Source organism: Sturnira hondurensis, unplaced genomic scaffold (assembly GCF_014824575.4).
Source record: "Sturnira hondurensis isolate 20B ecotype Veracruz unplaced genomic scaffold, ASM1482457v3 Scaffold0017082, whole genome shotgun sequence".
NCBI classification, from domain to species: Eukaryota; Metazoa; Chordata; class Mammalia; order Chiroptera; family Phyllostomidae; genus Sturnira; species Sturnira hondurensis.
The window spans coordinates 310,920-335,522 of NW_028089713.1; the positions used below are offsets into that span (position 1 = coordinate 310,920).

Below are 24,603 nucleotides of genomic sequence, written 5' to 3' on the forward strand. Positions count from 1 at the left end.
GTTTACTGTTTGAAAACACATAACATGCCCTAGTCAGGTTATAAATATAATCCATGAATTTTTTTAAAAGATATGTTCAAGTACAAAAATAAATAGGTTAAATAGCAAAAATAAATAAATGCATTAATAAATATATCCAACAATACAAAAGATATTACCAAAATCTTAGAAAACCGTGATTTAGATTAAGACAGGAAACACATGAAAAAAAACCGCAATAAGGAAACAAATATTAAATAAACAGTACACACAATGGCCAGCATTAAATGATATAACAAGGAGACCATGGTCTGGGGTCATGTCTCCACAGTACTCAGGACTGGGATTCTTAGCCAGGAACATTGTCAGTAGTGTCGTCGTTTCCCTCCTATCTCGTCTTCTCCATCCACTGCAGGAGAATGTCTAGCTCTCCCAAAGCTTTCACCACCACTTCATGAGGCTTAAGCTGAAAGACACACACTTATGTGGTGAGTAAATCACAAAGAGACAACATGAACCCCAAGGTTAATCATTGCCAGTTCATTGCCAGATTGCCTTTCATTGCCAGTTCTGTTGCAGATTGTAAGCAAAGCATTCTTCTCAACATGGAGGAACTGGAAAGAAGTTATATAGAAAGAACCTCAAGATCTCACAAGAGGAAGGAAAATCACCCTGGTCTTACACAGGGAAACTGAGGCCCTAGGGAGTAGCAGAATTGAGCCTGCATCCCAAGCCTCCTTATATCACAGAAATCAAAGTAATGAGGTTTTTCAAAGTAATGCCTTTTGAAAAGGCGTGTGTATGTCTGTGAGAGTGTGTGTGCATGTGCACATGTGCACAGGAATTGCCTCTTCTGCATACTTCAACTGAACAAATGTTTATTGTGCTAAGCACTGGGCTGGGCTGGGATCTGGAGATGAATTGTATAACAGTCTAGTGAGGGAGACAGGCAGAAGGAGGCAATTAAAATGTAGTATGATGAGTAAGTGATGGAGTCCACACAGGACGACAGTGGAGGCACTAAACTCAGAGAAGTTGCAGCATCTTCTTGAAGGTGATGCCTAGACTGAGTCTTAAAGGATGCATGGACTTAGTCAGGAGGAGTGGACTCCAGGCCTTCCTGGTAGATGTACAAAGTCACTGAAGTGAGAGACAGCAATGGTGTGGGATTGTGGGAACTTGTGGGTGACTGTATTTGAGGGTATGTATGAGTGTGTGAATATTGGAAAACTACAGTCTCTTGTTTGTGCAGAAGGAAGATCATATGTCTCTGGAGTGACTTGATTGGATCACTGTCATTCCCTTTTATTTCTCAAAGCAAGTTCCAGAGAAAGCACCCTTCTGGAGCTTCATGGGTGTCTGGAGTAAAGCAGAGAGAGAGTCCACATGACCTCAGAGGGCTATTAATCTGAGGGCTACTGGATTCCTATCGGTATGAATACCCATCCCACCCATCTATGACCTCAGTTCTAAAAACACATTCATCCCAACCAAGGCCAAAATTGCATATACCTCTTTGAAGTGATTCAGAATCTGGCTGTATTTCTTCATTGCTTCCTCCCCACAAGGGCATGTCATATGGGCATGCTGAAAAGAATGCCAAAGAGTGATAGGTTTTATTAAATATTCTGATTTCCTGCCATTGATATAAAAGAGAAGAGAATTCTCCTCTTTGTATTGATACTTCGTTCTTTAAAAAAAGTCTTTTCAGGCCTCAGCATTTGGGATCATTAACCTAATCGTCTTTAGAAGAGGAGGCCAGCTTTTTAGACTCAATTACAGAGTTCATTGCTCCTTTTTAGAAAAAGGTAGCTCTAGAGGAGAGTTTCTGATCACAGTATTCCATCTGGCCTATACCCCCCACATCAGCTGTGGTCTACCCTCTTCCAGAGAGTCCCCATGAGAGAGAAAATTGAGTTAATCAGTACTACTCAGACCCTATCTGGAGACAAAATCCAATGGCCTAATGATTGGCTGCCTGGACCCTGTATGCACTAGTACACACACCATCAGATCCTTCACCTTAATTCCATAAGTAAGAGATAATTGTCATTAACATTAAACAGCTAGCATTCTGTAGTTCTTTAGATTTTTACATGGAGCATAGATCCAAAAGTCAGTAAAACTGAGTTCTTATCACCTAATCATATGGCTCAACACAGATTATTAGAACCTTTGGACTAAGTTTTTTCCATCTATTAAATAAAAGTTAAAAAGAGTTTAGTTGCTAAGTCACCAAAGCTGTGTGCTGAGATGAATCCTTTTATGCTAGACTCCTACTCACACAGAGTCGGAGGTCCTTTTTGACAGTAAGAAAAGAGTTGGCGAGACTGCTGATCTTTCGGCGGATATGGTGGTCAGAGGTCAGATAGTTTTTGAATACTGTGTCCAGGTAGAGTCTCAGTATATGGCGGAGGAGGCAGCACTGATCTGCAGGCTACAAAAAAAGATTGGCGTGTTGGTAGGGAGAGGGTGTCCGGGGACTAGACCCAGGGGGATAGAGTTGCCCCTCGCTCATATTTCCTCCCAGAACTCCTATGAGCCAAGCACATACCTTCATGTCTTGCAAAGACTCAGTCTTCCTCAAGATTCTGAGATCAATGATTTCATCTTTGGCTTGCTAAACAGAAGAAGGCAAGGCAAGAAATGACAGGTCATTGGTGATTGCCTGGGCTTTAGACATGAAGGCCTCTCATTCCCTCCTTGCCATGACCCAGTGATCAGTGTCTCTTTCCAAAAAACTTTTATATCATGAACTACAGATGTTTCTTGGGAATGCATTTTTCTGGTAAGGAGTCACCAGCCTCCCTCTTTTTGTGACCATGCTGCTGAGAGACAGAGGAAAAGAAGTAGAGAAGGGAAGAAGCAGCTACAAAATTGGGAGTTGCCTCCCCCACATACCACACTGTCCCGTATCTCAGAAAATGTACTTTGCATTTGCTGAAGGTCTGTGCTGATCATGCAGCTTCCCAAATGGAGTGTCTTCAGCCCAGCAGAAGGCGTCCAGAAGAGATAAAACACAGCCAAGAAAAGGCAGTGGGGGAGACCAGAACCTTTCATCTTGTGACAGAATCTGGAGACCACAGGAGCTAGGAATTCAAAGAAAAGAGCGTGACTTACTGATTTCCCCCATCTCGTGCGTTAAGAAGCCCATACGGTCACCGGAGACATGCCTCCCCCAGATGTCTCATGAGGGGGAAACTCAATATCTTTATCTGGCTTCCTACAGTCTGGCGTATTCATCTAACTTACTGAGAAAAAACGTTAAGCCTCCTCAAAGAAGAGCCTTCTGTTGCTTGCTCAGGATCTGAGTGCGAGTTGGTGTTACTGGTCCCTGCTCCTTTATTCTGTCCCCATCCCAACCCCATCATCATTGCCCAGCAGGTAAGTCCTGGAGCAGCAAACAGTGAGTAGATAGAGGATGCCATCTCAGGGGAAATGTCAAAACTTGTTTCTGAATTGACGTATATCATCTTCCCTTCCAGAATGCCAGTATGGCTCACTCTTCTGATTCCTTTAGACCCTCCGGGAAACTGGGGGGAAACAGACTCACAGAAGCTGTTGCCAAGCCACCAGAAACACTTGGAGAAAATTGGATTTTATGGCCACCTCAGGGCAGAGGAGCTTAGCTCTGTTTGACATTTGTGGGAGATCAAATCACTCATTTGGGGAGAGCTGATTTATCTCAGCCCAGAAGGCAAATAGAAAGTCAATGACTCCATAACAATCTTACTGCCAAGGAAAGGCAAGATCAAATGGGCAATCTGCCAATTCCACCTAAGACTTCTCCACCCTCCTGCAGTGTCTACCCCACAGTGCCCTCTCCAGGAAGTCTGCAGTCAGGTACACCTGGGATGAATCCAAGAGCACACTCTTTCCTGACACTTTAAATCCTGCTGAAGATCAAATGATACCAAACACAGAGAAGAAAGACAGAGGAAAACTCATTTCTTCTCGGGGTGAGCCTTTGTCCGTAAGGTGGCACTTTAGAGTCTTCACTGGGTTTTAAGATGAACTAATAATAGGCTGGTATTAAGTAAGGCAAGGAGAAGAGGCACTTACTTCAGGCACAAAATGTTAGGGGGCACAAAGCCTCAGTGGTCAACACAATATTTTAATGCAATATCAAAATTAATGAAAAATCACGCTAAACAAAATATCATTATTTTAAATAAGGGCAGAATCTGAAAGTGCCTTGCTAAGCTGTGTGGGAACCCAAGACCAAAGGAAAAACGAGTACTCCTATCTACTTACATACAGTATATGTTTTCATGTATCTTTAGTGATTAATTTTTTCCGAGAACCATATGATAAAAATATTAGTGATGAGTCTTCACCAGGAAAGTAAAATCATAATAAATTCTTTATGGGGCTTAAATAAAGTGTTTAAACCTACAATAATGTTGTCAGTTGTAAATATTGGCAGCTACTTTTAAATTTTTCAATATTATTCAACTACTTTAATGTTTGGGGGAAAAGAACATATATAAAATACATAAAAACTTCTGCTTAGGAGTGTACATCTTTCCTTTTTTTGCCTTAGGCTCCAGTACGGCTGAGCACCACACTGATGATCATCACCACTTACTGAACTCTTCCCTGCATGCCAGGCAATGTGCTAGGTGTATTTTATGTCCATGCCCGTCTGAGATACTGCCGACATAGGAAAAAGGAATACACAAACCAAACCCAAAAGAATTAGAAAGAACTCTGTGTTTAGAGACAAGAGAACCGGATTCATATCTCTGCTCCCACAAGTTCCCACCAATGTAGGTTGTCCCAGTTCGCCCAGGACCTAGGGTGTTCCTGAGACACAGGGGACTTTCCATTTTTAAACCAGAAATCACAGGTAAACCAGGATGATTTAGTCAGTCACCCTGCATCTCTGGGAGCTTAGACAAGTCAACTCATCTCTCTGGGCTTTTGTCTTAGCCCCAGAATGATGATAATGAAACTTACCCCAGAACTTGTTTTGACATTTACATAAAATAAAGTATAATTTATACACCTAGCACATAATGAGTGATTGATTCATTTCAAATAAAGAATAACATTAGTTTGCCTTGAATGTAGTAGGTGTGTAGTAAATATACAATAAACTCAACAATTTAATCAGCATTTATTGAGCACCTACTATCTTGAATATTGGGCTAGGTACTGAAGTACAAAGATAAACATGACAATTCCCTACCCTATAGGATATTTTTTCCTAATGGAAAAAGCTCATTTAGATGTGACCCTGAACACATTGTGGTAGATGATGGGAGAAACTGGGCTGATCCCCAGATCTGTAGACACTGTAGGTAGAGGGAAAGTTCTCTTACCTGAGCTCAGGAAGGCCTGTTGCTTCTGATATTCTAGGAGTCTGTTTCAAAGCTAAGAGACTTCTAATTATTTATATATGTGACACATGAAGGAAGTGAGCTCACACAGGTGAGGGCTGAAACTCCCCTGGAATTTCTCTAGTGCATAGCACTTCCTCCCATCCAAAGACAGTTTAACTGGTGGCTGGATTACCTCAACACTTCTAAGAAGCACTTCTTAGGAGGTTATTGGTTAATAGCTGGATAAAATATGTGCTCTTTCTTTCTGGCTCCCTCCCAGTGGTAATTAGGACAGAAAAGATCACTGAATTAGAGAACTGGAAGAGTTCTCTAATACCACTAGGTCTTTTTTGCCCTCTCCTTTAATGCCAATCCTCCATAACCAGGCTTCTCCCCAATCCAAGACACAGTGGGCTCACTCCTGCCATTTCTCCTTTGTTTTGGCTGTTACCATCCTGCCGCTCCAACAATGGCCACCCTTCTTTCCCTCCACTCATTATTAAAGAGTGGTCCCCAATTCCTTACTCTTGAACTACTCCAGACCACACCAATCCCACATTTCTCTGACTTCCAATAGCAGATTTTTCTTTGGCGTGTGTGAGAGTCTAATGTTGCCCTGTGTTTCATTGGGCCTTAGCCTTTTCTCCCAGAGGACACTGGAAGATTTTTTTTTATAGAGGGACTAATCCATCTGGTAGAACCACATTTTGGCAAGATTAAATCAAAGCACTGAGATGAACTACATGTCATGTTTAACACTCTAAAAATTACTACGATGGTAGAGATTATAATATATTCCTTTCCAAGTTATTTCTTCCTTAATACCTACAGCTCTAAAGTCCTATATTTGAGTCCTAGGATTCATAGTCCACAGAATGACTTTAACATACTAGGTCATCTTTTTGAATTGCAGTTCACATATTTGTAACATGAGAGCAATATTTATATTTTATAAAATATTTTATAAAATTTTATACATGAAATAAGCTATAAATTCTTTTCCAGTTATTACATTCAATCTCACTACAATTCTCTGCTTCTCTTCCATCAGAACACTCCTTTTAGTGTCTTTTAATGGTCTCCTAAAGTTTCCTGAAATGAAGACCATAGCTTTTCATTGTAGTGTTTGATGCATGTTGAAAATATGTATGAATAGCTCCTCGAAATATCTGTTGAGCTCATGACTGTTTTTTCATCATTGGTGCTGAGTAAACAATTTCTTATGATCACTTACAAATGATTAAAGCAAAACTGAGAAACATCCCTGACAAGAATATTTGAAGTCAAGATTGTCAGGAAGTATAAGCAGTGCCCATGCCAGTCACTTCCTTTTCGTTAGCCAAGAAGAGCCCAATTGCTTTGTTTTAAGTTACCTGTAACAGTGAATTAAACTTAATTATTCTTGCTCAATCCCAATTCTACTTGATTAAGTCTGCTTGAATCGATGACTCCTTTTCCTATATCAAAATACTTTATTCTTTCAAAATCCGTTGAACAGATCCCATCCCATTCTCTACACAGACACCAATTCAGCTCACTTCCTCTGCAAAGTTTTTTGTACCTTCCCCTGACCATTCTCTCTATCTAACCACCAATTCTGAAGGCAAAAATGGCCATTCCCAGAAAGAGACTTAATTATGGCCTCAAGGAGTAGCAGTAGAGAAGTAGGTGTGAGTGGACTGAAGAGAATTTGAGTACATTTTAAGAAACTAGAGATTAATTAAATATGTAGGTTAGAGTAAGGAGGAATCAAGGATAGTAATAATATAACTAGGTTGAACTACATGCAATTGCCATCTGTGTAGGTCAAAATTGTCTAATATGAGCACTGTCATGTGGTTCAACCTAAAAATTATTATTATGACGCTGCACAGAATATTCTAAGCCTACTACCTGGGCTTACATATTAAAAACTGTGTACACCATAATCATATACATACATAATGTATATGTAAGTGTATAACATACAATGTATATCTACTAATACATACCTAATGTAGATATTCTCATTGAATTTTCATAAAATCCCACTAAGAACATAAGCTCCTGGAGGGCTATATTTGTGTCTGTCTTATCCACCCCTATATTACAAACACCTGGAATGGATCCTAATTCATGATAAGTTTTTGATAAATTTGTGTTGAACATATTGTTATTTCTCAAGACATATCTTATAACTCAATTTTCCAATGAAGAAATTTAAGCTTAGAGGTTGAATGGTTTTGCCTAAGTTCGCCCACCCAATAAGTAACAGACTGTACTAAAAATATAGCATCTTTTCCTATTGTTGATGTGAGGATCATAAGGCCCAGGAGACAGCATGAAGATTAAGGCGAGTTGGTGGCAGAATGGAAACTTCACCTAGCTTTCCTAATTTTTAATTCATTGCTCTTTGTTTTAAACTGTGTGTTGGGACAACAGGGCCCTAGAAAAGTGGTAGAAATGGGGGTCCAGGAAACAGATTCCTAATTTTATTTCTGGGCCTACATATAAGGAAGAGTCCAATAGTATGTTCACTTAGGAGAATAGACCACCCGTTTCACCTGCCTGAGGACCTCTGAATTAATGCTCTGAATCTACACTAACAGAAAGAATCCCTCTCCCTCTAGCACTTTCCATCATCCCTTCTAGGAATCCTTAATCACTGGAATAATTTGATGCTATCGTAGGCAATACCCAGATGCTTAAGGCCCTATCCTATGGGTGATAAACAGGATGGGTGTAGTTATGGAGATTGTGAAGCAAACAATAAATTCAAGTACTAAAACCAGAAGGTTTTCAAACTTCCCAATAAAATGAAATGTACTGCCTTCTTCTTATAAAATTAATTTTAATCATATCCTGTTTAAGAATGAGTTAATACAGTATGGCAAATGATCACCAGAAATAATCGGAAATAGTGGCACACCTTCCCAAATGTGACCTTTCACCTCAAGTTGTCACAGAAAGACAAAAGTAAAATAGGGTATTATTGTGAGTCTGCCCTTTGCAAGCAGGCCCCTGACTGCTGGTACAATCCCAGGTTTTCTGGAGAAGACAATGGCCTGAAGTGCCTGTGCTCCGTGATTTGATTGAGGTGGGCCCAGGGACTCCCCCCACAATATCCTCTCCAGTAAGACCTACAGGGTTTATGGATCTTCTGGGTTAAGAAATGGCAAGAATTTTCTTATCTGATGATAGACTATCACTCCCAGAATGTTAGAGCTACAGGTGACTTCAAGTGTGTCCAGTCCAACTCCCTCATTTTGCAAATGAGGAAAGTATGGTTTTCCGAAGGCCCCCTCTTTAAAATACCCAGGAGTTAAAGCAAGTGTTCTTCCCAGTAAAGGATACTCTTGACTCACTATGAACTGTTCTCCTGTAAAAAGCATTGTCTTTTGAAAATGAGACCAAGAGAATCTTTTTTCATCATCATTCTGGCAGAAAACCTGACTCTTCAGTGGAAAGCATGTAGAAGGTATTGGCACTGAAGATCACGTGGGACTGTGGGTCAGGAGGCCCAATTTTAATACTCACTTTCTTACCACCCACTTTCAGGGTGACTTGGGGTGACCCAAGACTCATCCTTATACATTTTAGGAGCTCACTGGTTCATTAATAAAATGGAGAGTAAAACCTACTTTGCCTGTCTGGCTCGCTGACTTGGCAGGAGGATTTTGTATATGTGCACAGTTATGGAAACCTTTAAGAGCAACAGATGATTTTTATTTACTCTTGTCTGGTAGAATAGATTTTTAAAAGCCATTCTTTCCATAAAAAGTTACTAAATGCTCATTATGTACAAGACAACGCTGGATGCTGTGAGGATCAGTTATGCCTCAGTCAGGTCTCTGGTCCCTGGTTGCTTATAGTTTCACAGAGGCATAAAGCATGTGCTTGCCTAACCACAAAGAAAGCTAGTGATGGGTGAGAGCAGAAAGCATGTGCTGAGCAGGAGAGAGGAGGGAGGGTTCACATGGGGGAGAGTTTGAGCTGAGCCTTGAAAGATGAAAGAGCTTAAATGGACACAGATGCTGGAGAGAGGCAGGGAGGAGAAGGGGTCGAACAAAGGGCATTCAGGACAAAAATGACCAGGTTAACAAAGCTTACAGTGTATTTGAGGATTGGCTTTGCTGGAGCTGGATTTTGTGTGGAGAAACAGCAGGCCATCAGGTTGAAAATATGGGTTTACCACCAAGAACCAAGAATACATGACAAGAAAGGCAAATTCAACTTGGAGTCTAGAAACCCATATTCTAGCTCTATACTTACCTTCAGCACACTGTGTGGTCCTAAAAAAAAAAATCACTTTCCTTCTCTGGGCCTCAGTTTCCCCATCTGTGAATTCTGGAAAAATAAATTGTTTTAGTCCTACTCAGCTTGGCTTTTTGATTCTATTTTCTCTGTTTCCCTCCTGAGGCACTAGGGAGCCATGAAGGATCTTACAGCGGGGGAGAGACATGGTAATAGCTGTGCAGGTCTTCAAGGGCAGCCCAGTGCTTGGCACATTGTTTGTGCTCGCGTGGAATGAAAAGGGGATGATGTGGCTGTGGTGGAGAAATGCAGATGCATTTCATGAGCACATGAAGCAAACTTTAAGAAGTAAAACTTTAGGGTTTCCAAACTGGGGTGAGCATAGAGTTAGTGCCAGGGAATTAAATCAATAAGCTGGGCAAAGAAGAGAGAAAAAGAATCCCTTCTTATGAAATAAACTCAGCTTTCTAAACAAGACAATTTTGAGCAGGAAATAGTTTTCTAGAAACCAAGAAGAAAACCCAGCCACTTCTTTTTTCCCACGGCAAGTCCTGAGTTTGCAGTTCAGGGTTTTCCCTGTCCACAGCGAGGATGTCGCGGTTGCTGGCATCTGATTTTCCTGCCCAGTTGCATCACGTTGCAGGGAGACATTGGCCTCTAGGTTCTGAGGAGGAAGAACCTCAGCTCACTGGTGGCCAGGTAGAGACCTTCCCACTGCCAGACACACAATGCTGGGAGCCCCTGCCACCGCCCTGCAGGGCGGGGTTGGGCGGAGCAGCCGACTGTATCAGAAGTGTACATTTTCAGTTCCCTGTCCTCAGAGGCGACAAAATGTGTGGTGTCATTTCCCTTTCCTGCGTTTTTCCACCGTACTCGTTTAACCAGCTCAACTTGCTGTCATTCCATCTCCAGACAACTCCTGCGACATAGCTGGGTCTCCAAAATTGGCTCATTTCCCCTGCTCCCAGCCTTCGAAGTAGGAGAAGGCTTTTCCCCTGGAAAAGCCTCTCCTGGACATGAAGTCTAGGAACAGAAATCCAGATGCACCCTTGACTTCACAGTTTTCTCACCTCAGAGAATAGTGGTATATGCAATCCTTATCCTTTTAATTCCACAAACAAGCATGGAGACTCTCCGTGTGTGGGCCCTGAGCTAAATGACCCAAAGCTAAAAACTAGGCTATTTAAATCCAGAGTCCCTTGGGACCTCAGAGTATTGTAGGGGAACAGACTTTCTGTCCAATGTAGTAGTTCTTAACTTGGGAAAATGTAGAAGGACAAAAAACCCACATCCTTTCTTTTCCCCACTAACCTCTATTCAAAGCATTTTCTTTGATTGTAAGTCTAGTAAGCAAATGGAAACCACAGTAGTATTAGCAGTACCTGTGACATTGTCACTGATAGAAATCATAGATATTTTATGTCATGTTACAGTTGTTCTAAACACTTCAAAATATCATTATGCCCCTCACAACTCAGAGATGTCAGAACTTGGTGGGCCTGCTGCTGGGTTTTGTTAATTCATGCTGGATCTTGTTAGTTTATACTACCTATTGTCATTTCCATATTTGATAGTTGTGTTTCAATAAAATTAGTTTCTTTTGTAATGCTATGTATTTTATTTCAGGCATTTAGAAATATTCTGAGTAGGCCTTGTAGGCTTTGTTGCTGTGCCAAAGGGGTCCATGGCACACAAAAGGTTAAGATTCCTGGCTTTTATGACAGGTGCAAAGGCCTATGGGTATGGCAACCATACCTTTCCAGTTGTGACACAGAGTCTGAGAAAAATGAGGCTATTTGAATCCAGAGTCTGCATTCATCATGGACTTTGAGGGATGGGCTGTGGGCAGAGGCTGAGAGAATGAGGTTACTTCTGAAGGACAAGGGGGATATCTGGGCTGGTTTCTTAGAGAAAGTCCAGTTTGAGGAAGGTTTTGAAAAGTGTTTTTTATGAGCTTTGGAGAAGGAGAGACTGTGCTAGGAGCTGAAGGGCATGTGCTCCTTATGGCAAAAAAAGAAAAAAGTCTGGAACAAAATTCCTGAGGGCAGAGAACATTCCTGTACCTGACGGATGAGGTCCCTGTGGGTGTTGGATGGGGAAAGGGACAGGGATTTAAGATGGTTGAAGAGGGTGAATGCAATCACTCTGAAGAAGCTGCACTCTGAGACGTGGTGGTTCTAAGAATGAATGACTGCTTTGCTAACCTGCTTAGAATCTAGATCAACATGACACACCTCACCGGAGCTCAAGAGACTTGCTTATTGATGCATTTTTCTAACAAAATTCAAAGTACTTTTTTAACATACTGCTTCCCTGAAAAGACTGAGCTTTCTGATACCCAGAAATTCTCACATTAGACATCATTTCCAGCCACTTGGGGATAACGCCATTGCCACAGCACAACCACCCCAGAGGTTTCCACAGAGAGATGTTATCTGTACTCCGTCCCAGAAGTATCGCACCTAGAGTTGCGCCATGCTCTTCTTGGGCTAGGTGTGGGGGATATTTTGGAGATGTTGAGGAGGTGAGGAAGAAGAGATGATGTCAGTGCTTCTTGAGTTCTTTCTCTGCACATACAAGGCTGCTGGAGCATGTCACTTCCAGGTAAGTTGGCACCCAGGTTGGCAAGATAACCAAAAGGCTGGTAGCCTAGTAGAAGGGTAGGAGGCATTGACCTTTGGGTTTCAGGATGCAGAGTTAAAGACCATAAGACAACAATCCAGGGCAAATCAAAACCAAAGCCAGGAAGGCCAAACAACAGGGAAAACTCTCCTTGATATATGCCAGAAACAGGGATACGGAACAAGGGGTGGAGAGTCCCAGTGAAGGATGAGGAAGCCCAAGAGATTCCTAAACCCCAAAAGCACAACTACAGGTTTCCTCCAGCAGGACTCTGCCTAGACAACTGGGGTTGCCTTTGCTTCATTCATTCATTCATTCATTCATTCGTTCAAGGCACATTTATTTACTGAATGCAACCATTCACAAAGTAACTGTCCCTGAAGAGCTCAGTCTAGAAAGAGGAAATGAACTCTAAGATATCTCTAACATGTCAAGGCCTGGAAAACTACTCTGGGTCTCAGGGAATGTAACCAGGAGTGGGGGTGGAGAAGAAGGAGAAGGAGGAACTGCTTCCTTCCCTGGGGATGGGGTGAAGGCTCTTGGGAGGTTAAATTTATACTGGGGTAGAGATAGTACAGCCACCCCACAGGATCTTTTGTTGTTCGTTTGCAGCCAACTGGACTAACTGAGTGTCTTTCAGTAATAGAGCTGAAGGTAGACTATCTCTAACATTCTAGAGTTCATAACAATTTTTAAGAATTCATCCTCTCCCAAACTCCTTGGCCAAATGCGATACATGGACCCCTAAACCTCCATCAGCCATCAGTTTGCTTCTGACACTCAGAATCAGACATTCATTCACAGCTGCATAGGGCATATCAAGTGATTGGTGTTTGCCAGGCATTGTGCTAGGCATAAGCAGAGCAAAGTTCAGACGGAGTCAAGGGACAGTCCTACAATGGGATGTAGGTTCTTCCCATTGTGAGGACAGAGGTTCTTCCTCTGTGACAGAGGAAGGACAGAGAGCAGGCAAGCCTGCTGAAGGGTGTTTAAGAAGCAGGGAGAATCAGAAAGACTGCCCGGAGTCTGGCTGACCACACAGAATGGTAAGCACCCATATCAGGGAGTTGGCTGATGGCCTCCTACAGATGCAGATCTCAAGGAAAGCCCTGCTGGCCCAGGCCAGTGTCTTATGCTTTGTCTCACTTGCTAGTTTAAAATATATATAAGTAGAGTAGGACACTTGAGTTTGTAAGAGGAAAGCTTTTCCAAAACAGTCCTTTATGGAAATAAGATTAGAAAAATTGAGAATCATTAAATAGCAACAACCATTATTTTTAATGATCACCTACTCTATATCTACTATAAATGGGTCTCAAATCCTCATTACAGTTTCATGAAGCAGCTCTCTCCTGCATTTGTACAGGTGAGAAAAATGAGGCTTTAAATAAATCGCCCAAGGTCATACAGTAAGTAATGGGACAAGGATTTCACATAAAAACCTATCCTTTTATCCATTTGCCCAAATTTCTGGGCAAGTGCTAAAAAACACTGTGCTGAGCATGTGTGGCTGTCAACAATCTGCTCTAGAGGATGGAAGGAAGATAGATTGTCCTCCAGGGGGAGCCCAGATGCTCAGCTGGGCAGGAACATAGTGTAACACACTCAGAAGTCAGCCTCTGCTTCTTTGCTCTGTGTTGGTCCATAAATTCACATTCAACTTCACAGACTTGCTGCCAGTAAGTCCAGGCCCCTTTTTATGCATGTGGGTTTAACGGTTTGCATTGCTGACATTCAGTGTAGTCACCTGGGCCCTGAGTCATATAGCTTCGGCCACAACAAAGTGAACTCCCCCAAGGGCAAGAAGAGAAATCACTGGAGCCAGGAGACCAGATCTGGGCTCACTTTCTGGATCTGCCATCCCTTAGCCAGGTCACCACGTCTGCCACCTCCCTGAGCCTCAGGCACCTTTGCTGGTCACATGAGAATCAGATCTCTAACCTCCTCAGGTTCTCTGAGGCTTGATAGTGCCTGGCACAGTCTTACACAGGGTTAAGATTGCTATGGGTTCCCTCCTCTCTGCACCTTAGCAATTGAAGGTGAACCATAGATCTCCCAAGGTGCTGCGAGGGGCTGATGGAGGACATAGGAGATATGATTTGGGAGAGAATTTTACACTTGGTTCCTTAGCAGGTATTTAATAAACACCAGCTCTGTGAAAACAAAAGCAAGAAAGAACAACAACGCCAAAAACAAAAACATAACTCAGAACTACAAGAGTCATGACATATTTTTCAAGTCTGGAAGGGGAGCAAGTACAGGTAGACAAATGAAGTGGCCAGAGTGAAGTAAGCAGGCAAGAGATATGAGAAACAGAGAGAGAGAGAAAGTGAGAGACAGAGAGACACCTTCAATGTATCCTCCTCCCCCTCCTGCCCCCTCTCTTCCTCCTCCTCTACAACCACTCATACAACAATATTTCTTTCACGTGAGCACAGCTCATTATGCCCGTAAGGCTCCTCTCTCCCAGCCTCCCATCATTCATGCAAGATATACAGGTCACATTTCATGGTGATTGAGGGCCCAGGCTTTGGAGAAGGACACTCTAACTTTGGAGATGTTAAAAGATAAACTGAGGTATATAAAAAACTTTGTAAGTTTATTTGACCAAAAATCTATTTGAATCGGGCAGTGCCAAATCAGAAGGGGTTAGAAGTGCTGTGCCGATGAGAGTCGGGGGAAAAGACACACATAGAGAAGGTGCAGAAGCTCAGAAAGGAAATTACGTATTTCATTGGCTATAGCTTAAAGCCTTCCTGGTGGTTCAGGAATGGCTGTCCTTAGTGCTTCAATTTCACGACTTGAGGCATTTCCAAGCTTAGATTTGAACAACAGCCTATGTGTTTTCTCACATAGGCTGCCAGGGTATAAGTCTTGCCTCCATCTAGTAACAAATCCCAACCCATAACTAGGATTGTATGACCCTAGGTGTGTTGTTGAAGCTTAGTATGCTTCAGACTTCGTCTGTTCAGTTGGGTGGTCAATAACCTTTACCTTAGAGGATTATCATGAGGAATAAAGGAGAAGGCATAGTTTTCACCTCAGTGCCTGGCACATTCCGAGTGCTCAACATGAGTACATTGTTGTTGACATTATAGTTCATTATGGCAACAGGTTGCCTGGTTTCAAAGCACATGGCCCTGCTGCTGATGAGCTGTGTGACTTCAGGCACATTACTTAAACTGTCTGTGCCCTGGTTTACTCCTCAATGTTTTATTATCTGTATTGCTAGCATTCGTTGACATGGCCTTTTTTATTTTATTTCATCTTAAGAATTTCTGTAGAATTGTCATGAGATTTAAATTATATATATATAATATCTTCATACCATAATATACATATTTCTTAGATTCTTGCCTGGCCCCAAAAAAGCACTATATAAAGCTTGCTAGTATTGTTTCATTTTATCAGATCATTTATTCAAGAAATGCTCTAAGTGGCAAACAGTGAGGATATCAAACTATCCTCACCCTCATGGAGCTTACATCTGAGTAAAGGAACAGATCATGAAATAATGCACTGGGAAAGCAGGAAATGGTATAAGATGTGTTGAAGCTAGGAGTGGGGTTTTACGCTTCAATAGGATACCTTGTCAGTAAGACCTGAGGAGCATGCAGGTGTCTGGAGGAAGCAAGGCAGTAGTGAGACACAGAAATGCCATGATGAAGCTGGTCCTGCCATCATCTAGTGGGCTCAGAATGGAGATCTATCCAGTCACCTTGAAAAGGCTGAGTCTTCTGCAGAGGATTTGCTTCCTTATAACAGCCTATTAATCCCTTAAAATGTAATACTGGGCCTTTTTTTCAACCCCACTTCTGTTTACGCATGTGTGTGCCCACAGAGTACAATGGCCCCAAGGTAAGAATAACTGGTGTGCGTGAGGAGCACAAAGGGGCCCATGTGGCTGGGTAAGAGTGAGCTAGGCAAGCAGGAGGGTGTAGGGTTTGAATGGAGCAGACAGTGTGTGCAGATAGGAGGGCTCCCTAGGCCATCAGAATGACTCTGGCTTTTAAATTATCATACACAGTAGACAGTATAGGGGTCAGCGTCTACAATACAGATTACTAAGGACTGAAGAAATATAGTGACCTGCTCCCAGAAATCATGGCAGGAGAAGCCTTGGAACCAGACCTGGATCCTAGGTTGGTGCTCTCCATACTACACCATGCAGCCTCCCCTACTACGGTTACAGTGGGGGAAATAGGGATTGAGGGGGGCTTCACCTCATTTGATGCTCACAGCAACACTTTGAGACTAGTGTTGTATCTCCATTTTACATGGAGGACACTGAAACTTAGGGCCATGACTAATTTGTTCAAAGTCGCATAAGCTTGGGACCAAGTCTGTCTGACTTCAGAGGCCCTGCTCTGTCCACTGAGGTGTGCTCTGAGAATTCTCTCTCAGGTAGAAATAAGAAAGGATGCTGTAGCCAGTCATCCACAGTAGATACCAACCCAGGGTAGTGAGTATAAAGTGGTTATTTCAGGACCTGTCACATGGCAGATGCTCACTACGCATCAGTTGTTACTGTCATTAACCATCTAAGCAGTGTCCATCTGCAAGTTGGTGACCACTTTGGCCTCTCTCCATTGTAGCTTGAGCCTGAACTGCTCTACCCAGGGTACCCCATGCCTGGGGCTTTACGCATTCAGCTTTGTCACCAAGACAACCATCCCTCTGTCAGAAACATTCTTCTCTAGCCCAACATATATACCCATGAAACTCTTAGGGTCAGAGAAGATGTATGTAGATTGGGAGCAGTAAGAAAGAAAGGACAGAGAGAGACAAAGACAGAGATTCAGACAGAGAGCAAAGTGAAGGCACAGAGAAAGAAGAGATCAGAAGCAAAGTGAAGTCAAGCAGTCAGTGATCGGAAGCCCTCTATGCATCTTCTTGATCATTATGTGGAGGACAGGCTGCCAGATAGACTTTTCAGACCCAGTTCGAAACCCTTCTCTGCACTAACCTGGGGACGCTGAGTAAATTCTTATCCCTCTGGAAGCCTCAGTTTCCTCATTTATTTATGTTCTTTAAGGTCCCAGTTATTTTTAATAGTCACCATTTATGATTCCTTAAGTGACCCCCGCCCCAATCAGAAGACATTTTCACTAATTGGTAAAAGAGAGTTTATTCAGAAAAATTAGGCAGTACAATATGCACTACAGGATATTGCTCAGCTCACATCACAGAAATGGGATAAACAACTTCACAATAAATTAAGGGGAGGCCAATCCTTTTCTTCCAGAATGGCCCAGAAGACCTCTGGAAGAATGTATTTCATTATAAATATGACAGTAGATTATTGGGCTATTTTCAGGTGGGATCACACAGCCTGAGCCCAGCCAGTGGGACTTTTGGCTACAGGGTGAGGTCTGTCCAAACCTAGATTTTGACCTTCAATCTCTCAGGCCCAGAGGAGAAAATTCCAAATGGACAGAGAGTTCTCTTCAAAATGATGCTGATTTGCATAAAACAGGATCTTCCCTAACTTCCTCCCTTCAAAGCAGGCTGTCTCCTCCTGGAAGCCTCACAGGGCTGTGAGCCCCTGAGTAACTATATTCTTCCTCATCAGGCAGCAGGAATTCCTTGATAATTCTTGTCAACCCAGGCCAGAAAGACATCTAGTTCTCCCAGAGATTTGACGGCTGCAGATCTGACCTCCAGCTGAAACCAGGGAAATCATGAGAACCTGCCTTTTCAGGCCATGTAATCATTTTCCAAGCACTTTCTCCACGTTCTGGTCCCCACAAGGTTTTCCTTTTATTCATCAATTATATTTGCAGAGCACACAAAATTACTTTCCCAACAGGCAACCCAAATTGTTTTTCACAAACAAGCACTTAAATCATGTCAGCAACTTGGAAGCAACCTAGATGTCCATCAGTAAATGACTGGATCAAAAATCTATGGTACATTTACACAATGGAATTCTATGCTGCAGAAAGGAAGAAGGAACTACTACCCTTTGCAACATCATGGATGGAACTGGAAAGCATTATGCTGAGCAAAATAAGCCAGGCGGTGAAAGACAAATACCATATGATATCACCGTTAACAGGGATCTAAACAAAATAAACAAGCAAGCAAAATATGACCAATGACACTCAATTATGGAACAGGCTGACAGGGTCCAGAGGGGAGAGAATCATAGGGGAAAAGGGGATGGACTCACATGAACAAGTATAAAGGACACATGGACAATAACTAAGGGTGGGGGGCAGAAATGGGAGGGAGGTAGGGAGCATGGGGTGGGGTGGGGCGGACAGGGTTGGGAATATAAGACAGAAAGTTGTACTTGAACAAGAATTAAATTTAAAAAATTATTTAAAAAAAGAAACAAAATTTAAAATTCTTCATTCTTTGTCCTCAGTTTTTCTTTTTCCTCTTTTTCACTGAAAAACTTGCCTTTCAGGACAGTTCTTTTGCTTATTTTCCTTCTCACATTAGCTCTACAAGGTCTCAACCCCAGGGTTCTGTGCAGGGGTTAGGAGAGATTGTTGTCCCCAATTTGACATAGTAAAGCACCAAAGTCCCTAAAGATTTGTGTCCTACCCACTGCCACACAACTGGTTGGTAGCAGAGATGGAACTAGGACCCAAGTCTCCTGACTTACTTTACCTCTTCTTCAGCAAACTAAAAGTATATCCTGTGGAGCCAGATAGCATGGGATTAAGTCCTACCTTCACCACTTAGTTGCAATATGAACATAGTTAAGTTACTTAACCTGTTTGTGCCTTAGTTTCCTCATTTGTCAAATGTGGATAATGGCTCACAGCAATGTTGTAAGGAATAAATGTGTTTATACCTGCTGTGTGCTTACAACAATACCCAGCTCATAACAAGAACAATACAACACTTAGCCATCTTTATAGCATTATCCTGTGTAACTCTGTACAGAAGCCAAGCTCTGAACAGCTCTCCCTGCCTCTCCGCTATTCAAATAATTGACATCATTTGAGACTGTGGATGGAATGCAAAATCCCAGGCCTCATTCCAGACCTATGGAGCCAGAATCAGCATTTTAACAAAATCTCCAAATGATGCACATAAGAGGCATCCCTTTTACCTCCACTTGCAAGTGAGGCACACATCTATAGCTCCATGAGAAGCATGCTCTTCTGCACCATACAGACTACTCATGACAGTTGCTGGCCACAGTGACACCTGGCAGGCAATATGCTTCATGCATTACACCTTCCAATTCACTGGGGATCTTGCTTTCTCTGTATCGTGCCCATCTTAAAGAGTACATGCTTTCCCTCAAAACTTAATACAGGTTAGGTCTGATATGTAAGCACATAAGGAAATGGTAGAAAATGGTGAGGGGATCCCAGGAAATTGGCAAAGGAAGCAAGACCAACAACACACTCTCTGCGGACACACACAACTGGAAGGGCTACGATAAAAACTTGTTGAGTAAATGAGAGAGTTTGAGTGGAGGGGAGGCAGACGGGTCGGTCAGGCTCCTACTTGCCATCCACATCTTCTTCCCTGCCCTTACCTGAAGGTAGTTGTCGTGGATGACGCTGGTTGTGTTGGTGGCTTCCTGCCGGCAGGGACACAGCCTCTGCTCCTGCTGTGAGAAAGTGGAAGCAGCACCCATCAAAGGACCTTTCTGTTCTGACCCACCCTTTCCACCCCCCACCCCTCATGGAGTGACTTTACTCCTTCCTCGCAAGGTGGGAGTCAGGTGAGTGAACTCAGTTTGGAGCAGCAGGAGGGGAGTGAAGTCTGTTTGGAGAGTCACCCTGTGTTGGCCTAGAGCTTTGGCTTTTCTGGGCTGATAGTCCACCAGCCTGGAAGAGCAGGGAAGGTAGGTGCCGAATCTGTCTTGCCCCGACTCTAAATGCAGCACCACAAGGCAAGCACTCAAATGTTTGTTGGGTTGGTTAATTAAATAATTGGTTCAATGAATCTTAATGTAAGTGGGACAGGGGTCACAGATTCTTCTGACAATTTTAGAATCTGTGAAGTAACAATTTTAGAGGTAAAGTAAGTTGCCACAAAGTTGCAAAGAAATCATTGGCAGGGATGGATCTAGAGCCCAGGATTTTTTTCCTGGCCTAAGTTTTTGGTGGTTTGTTGGAGTTCAGTTTTATTTCTGATGTTTGGTTTTAATAAATAACAATGAATTTGCAGGTGATCCTTGGGGATAGATTATACCAGGGAACCACCTGGAGATTAATCGGTATGAAAACACCAATTAAAGGGCCACAAAGTAAGAAACTAGGGGTGTGCTTTGATAAGCCTGGAATCCTTGTCATGCCCCTCACACGGCAGTCCTGGGGTCACCAAAGGGATACTTTGACGTAATTTGTCATCCCAGGAGGATTGTCCTTGAGGGAACCTGAGCCTGGTAAGGTGTCAGCAGAGAGGAAGCCCTGGGCAAGGAGTGACCACAGGAGGAGGCTGCTGATGGTTTTCCCTTTGGAAGATAGGGGAGGGAATGTCCTTAGACTTCAGGAACCATTTCAGAAGGCAACTGGGCCAGCACATCCTAGGATCTCCCCGGGGCAGACAAGGAAAAGACGCATGGAGTTCTGATGTGGTGACTCACACATTGCTGCAGAGCTTTCTGCATGTAGAGGAAAGAGTTGGCAATGCTGCTGATTTTTCTCAAGATCTGGGGGTCCAGCTCCTGATGGTCCTTGAACACCCTGTCCACGTAAAACTCCAGGAGGTTCTTGGTCACACAGCACACATCTAAGGGCTACAGACACAAATTAGAGAAAGCCCCAGGGCCCTCTTCTCTTTATTAACTTAGAGACCAAAGCAGCCAATTTAAATAGGAGCAGGAAAGAATGACATAATTAAAAGTTATTTTTTTAATTCATATTGATTTCAGAGTACCTGTCCCTTGGTACCCTGAAGCTGCTTAAGACAAAGGCACTGAGGAGAGATTGTGGGTGCTCGGCTCTTTTTAAAGAGCCAGGAGATACACTAACAAGAGATAAAGCCCAATCAGACACCAGAATTCTCTCTGGTGAATTTAAACTAGCTTCTGTTTAAACCCTTGCAGGAATCGGGCATTTCCTCTCTGAAAGGACTGATGTTTGAGCAGCTTTCTTCAAAAGTACTTCCTTACATTGTGTTGAAGTCTACCTCTCCGTAACATCTCCCATCCGTGAACATGGATTTATTCAATAACTGTTCCTTGCCAGGCATATGCTGGGCACATATTCCTTCTATTACAATGACACTACTTTACCCTGGCCACCCTGCTGGGCTCTCCTCCAGTTGGTCCTTTTTAAACTACAGAGATCATGTGGATGGAGTTGAGATTTTCGAGAATGGAAACTGACTGCTGCCGAAATGTCAACACCTGGACAGGTCTGTTGTTGGCAGGGGGCTCCTGAATTCCCGGGGCACAGCTCAGAGCAGCTGGTGGGGCCAAGTTTCCTTCTTGCAGTTTGCACCCACCCTGAGATCAGTGATCTCTGCAGGAGATTTATATATAGCTCAGCCTATATAGAGGTGGGGGAGGGGTTTACACTGGGATAGAGCTTTTATCTTCATTAACGTTAAGTCAACAAAACTTCCTTGGCCCCAGGGATAGTTTTTCCTAGATGGCAATTGTTATTTGCCACACACACACACACACACACACATGCACGTGCAACACTGCTCTTCCATCACTCCTGCCAGTTCCCTTAAGCAAAGGGGCAATATGGCATAACTTTGTTTTATCACTGAGGAAAGGAAGGAGAACAATTAATAAAGACCTGCATCCTCATTGACCCTTTTCCTTAGGCCCCATCAACCATTTCTAAACCTTGAGAGGAGAAGAATCTGGAGTCAGAGGCATGAGACATGGGGCTCTATGCCTGGCCCAACCACTAACTAGCTATTTTCCCTCCCAAGGTATCAGTTTAGTCATTTGAAAATTATGGTTTGGGAATGACTAGTCTTTAGGGTCACTTCCAGCTGTGATCTTCTAGGAGTTTCTTATACAGTTGGCTGAAATAGCATTTAGTAAAAGGCCACACACCTGTTTACCACAAATAAATCAGGCCTAATACTTACTAGATGAATTATCTCATGCAGGGAAGCCCAAAGAGAAAGTAAAACATTGCAGATATGCCTTATACTCATAAATACTGGAAAAAATAGACCTTTCTAAAATTCTTACAAGGACTGAAGGAGCTCACTTTTAAGGGCCTTTCTCAGTGACCCCTTCTCTAAATTGAATTCTCGCCCAAAAAGCCAACTGTTTTGTAACACACTCTAATCACTCTCATTGGAACAACTGGACCGATCTCACTGGCTTGCCTGCCTCGAGTTGTCCACTGTGAAGGACATTATTAGACTGCCTTTCTAGAGGTTTTGTGATCATACAGCCTTTGGCTCAAAAACCTATAGGGACTCCCTCTTGCCATTAGTATAAGGTCAAAGCTCAGCCAGACATGTAAGGTTCTTGGTAAAAACAACCCCAGTGCAATTTTCCATCTCATCCTCTTTCACCTTTAGCCCCTTGTGCCACAAGTCTGGTTGCTTTACTCTCCCCTGGCACACACTCACTGATCTTATACACCCATTCTCTTTTGTCTATCCACTAGCCCACAGCCTATTCCACTTTCAAGTCACTGCCATTTTCTTGGCTTCCCCATGAAACCTTCCAGAATCACCCTAAGCCATAGATGTCCTATCTCATTTGAACATGTGGCACCTAAATCACTTTCTAGGTAAATAGTACTTCTTTAATTCCTGCCATGGGCTTCTTTTTTAAAGTTAAATTTATTGGAGCAACAATGGTTAATGACATTATATACATTCCAGATGTACAACTTTAAAATATAACATCTGTGTACTCTGTTGTGTGCTCACCACCCAAACCCTAGTCTTGTTCTGTCACCATATATTTGACCCCCTTTACCCTATTGGCCCTCTCCCCCCTCCCTCTCCCCTCTGGTAAACACTATTCTGCTGTCTGTATCTATGAGGACCTGAAACAAAAAGCAACAAATAAAACCCTCATAGATACAGACAACAGAATGGTGGCCCCCAGGGTTTTCAGAGTCCCTGAGACAGGAGTTTGCCCTAACACATGAGTTAATTAGGGAGAAGCCAAAAGCATTTAGAGTACTCTGGAGATTAGGAAAGAGAAGGGGACAAGGTGAGGATTTCTTTTTCAGCCCGGGGCCACTTCATTGTAAAAAGTAACAGTACAGGAAAGAGCAGAAACAGATCAGTACCTTGATGTTATGCAGGGTCTCTGATGTGGACAGGATAGTGACATTTTGGAAGGTGTCCTTAGCTTGCTGTGGAGGAAGACATAAGAACAAATATAAGTGGTGAGTGTTCCATGTCTTCCTGAGACACAAAAAATGAGAAGGTACTTGCTCTTCAAGTTGGGATGTATGGTGTGGCAAGCCCCCTTGCCCACCCACACCTTCACCCAGAGCCCATACTCACAATGGCTCTTTTGATGTCTTGGAAACTCTCTTCGATATGGTGCATGTCCATGGAAATCAGACATCTCCTGAAACCTCGGGCGTGCACTGAGCACAGGAAGAGCACTGTGCCCATGAACCAGAGGGAAACACGCTGGGCCTTCATGTCCTGCAGGAAGGGTAGAAGTCAGCTGCCAGCCAGGACTGGAGAGCAGTGAAAGAGACCCCTGATGGAATTCCCCTTTGGACCTCACAGGGCAGACCAGGCAGCAACCAAGAGAACAGACTCAATGCCTCAGCCTGTGGAGTTCAGAGCCATGTGTCTCCTCCTCTGGTTTTCTTGAATCAATTGAATAAGCCCTCCCCTTCCCCTCAAGCTCCCACCTCCACCCCAGGGAGCACAATATAGTGCTCTCTCTAAGTTCCAGAGAGTGCATTCTTGTGTATATCGCTCTATTATGACTCAGCACAGCTCACTTTGTCAAAAGAGATGAGAAGCATTATTTTTAATCAATTAAATAGGAGAAACAGCATTGTAATATGCCCTGGAAATTAAGCAACCGATCTGAAAAACCATAAAAGCACATTTGTTTTTTTATATTTGCCCCTGAAATAGGTGACACCCTTTTATTATAAACCCCCACTATGTATCTGTTTAAAATCATTCGTTTGAAGCCAACTGTGAAGATATTGCCTACTGGAGAAGATGGGAAAGGGAAGAGCAAGCCATCTCCCAATAACTAATTAGCCACAGTGAGGAGAGAGGGGAAGGCTGCCGCAGCATAGGACAAGTTAGCCACCTTGTTTGCAGCTTGCCAGTCCAGTCCCTAGGAAGGGCCAGACCTTAAGATGCTTGCTGCCTCTTCTAATGCTCCCACCCTTCCTATGCCTAATGGCTCTCACTATAAAACACATCTGTTGGTTTCAGAGTGTGAGCCACAGCAGCCCCCCTTCCTGACCACCACTCCCTAGATCTTCCTTGCAATTCCCAGCCTCTTCTCCAGAAAGCCAAGAAACAGAAAGGTCTGTTTAGAAAACCATTTCTCCTTATCTCC

The 24,603-nt window shown here is 43.0% G+C and overlaps 2 protein-coding genes across 2 annotated transcripts; both read right to left on the reverse strand.

The window, feature by feature from the left end:
* Positions 1–259: 259 nt before the first annotated feature.
* Positions 260–5,334, reverse strand: IL20 (interleukin 20). The gene is made up of 6 exons (XM_037067173.1): positions 5,304–5,334; positions 2,881–3,068; positions 2,534–2,599; positions 2,264–2,416; positions 1,492–1,566; positions 260–445 (listed from the first exon to the last, which is right to left on the reverse strand). The coding sequence occupies exons 2-6, from the start codon at positions 3,037–3,039 to the stop codon at positions 368–370; spliced, it is 531 nt and encodes a 176-aa protein (XP_036923068.1). The 5' UTR covers positions 3,040–3,068; positions 5,304–5,334; the 3' UTR covers positions 260–367.
* A 12,392-nt stretch (positions 5,335–17,726) lies between these two features.
* Positions 17,727–23,750, reverse strand: IL19 (interleukin 19). Its single transcript, XM_037067206.1, has 5 exons — positions 23,571–23,750; positions 23,351–23,416; positions 20,716–20,868; positions 19,660–19,734; positions 17,727–17,822 (listed from the first exon to the last, which is right to left on the reverse strand). Exons 1-5 carry the CDS (start codon positions 23,712–23,714, stop codon positions 17,727–17,729), a joined length of 534 nt encoding a protein of 177 aa, XP_036923101.1. The 5' UTR covers positions 23,715–23,750.
* Between the last annotated feature and the right edge of the window lie 853 nt (positions 23,751–24,603).

Coding starts and splice junctions, on each gene's coding strand:
- IL19 (XM_037067206.1), bottom strand. CDS start 23,714: ATGAAGGCCCAGCGTGTTTCCCTCTGGTTCATGGGCACAGTGCTCTTC. Junction 23,417..23,570: donor AAGACATCAAAAGAGCCATT/GTGAGTATGGGC, acceptor CTTCCTCCACAG/CAAGCTAAGGACACCTTCCA. Junction 17,823..19,659: donor TCCACGACAACTACCTTCAG/GTAAGGGCAGGG, acceptor CCCTGGTTTCAG/CTGGAGGTCAGATCTGCAGC.
- IL20 (XM_037067173.1), bottom strand. CDS start 3,039: ATGAAAGGTTCTGGTCTCCCCCACTGCCTTTTCTTGGCTGTGTTTTAT. Junction 2,600..2,880: donor CTGAGATACGGGACAGTGTG/GTATGTGGGGGA, acceptor TCTTCTGTTTAG/CAAGCCAAAGATGAAATCAT. Junction 2,417..2,533: donor AGTCTTTGCAAGACATGAAG/GTATGTGCTTGG, acceptor CTTTTTTTGTAG/CCTGCAGATCAGTGCTGCCT.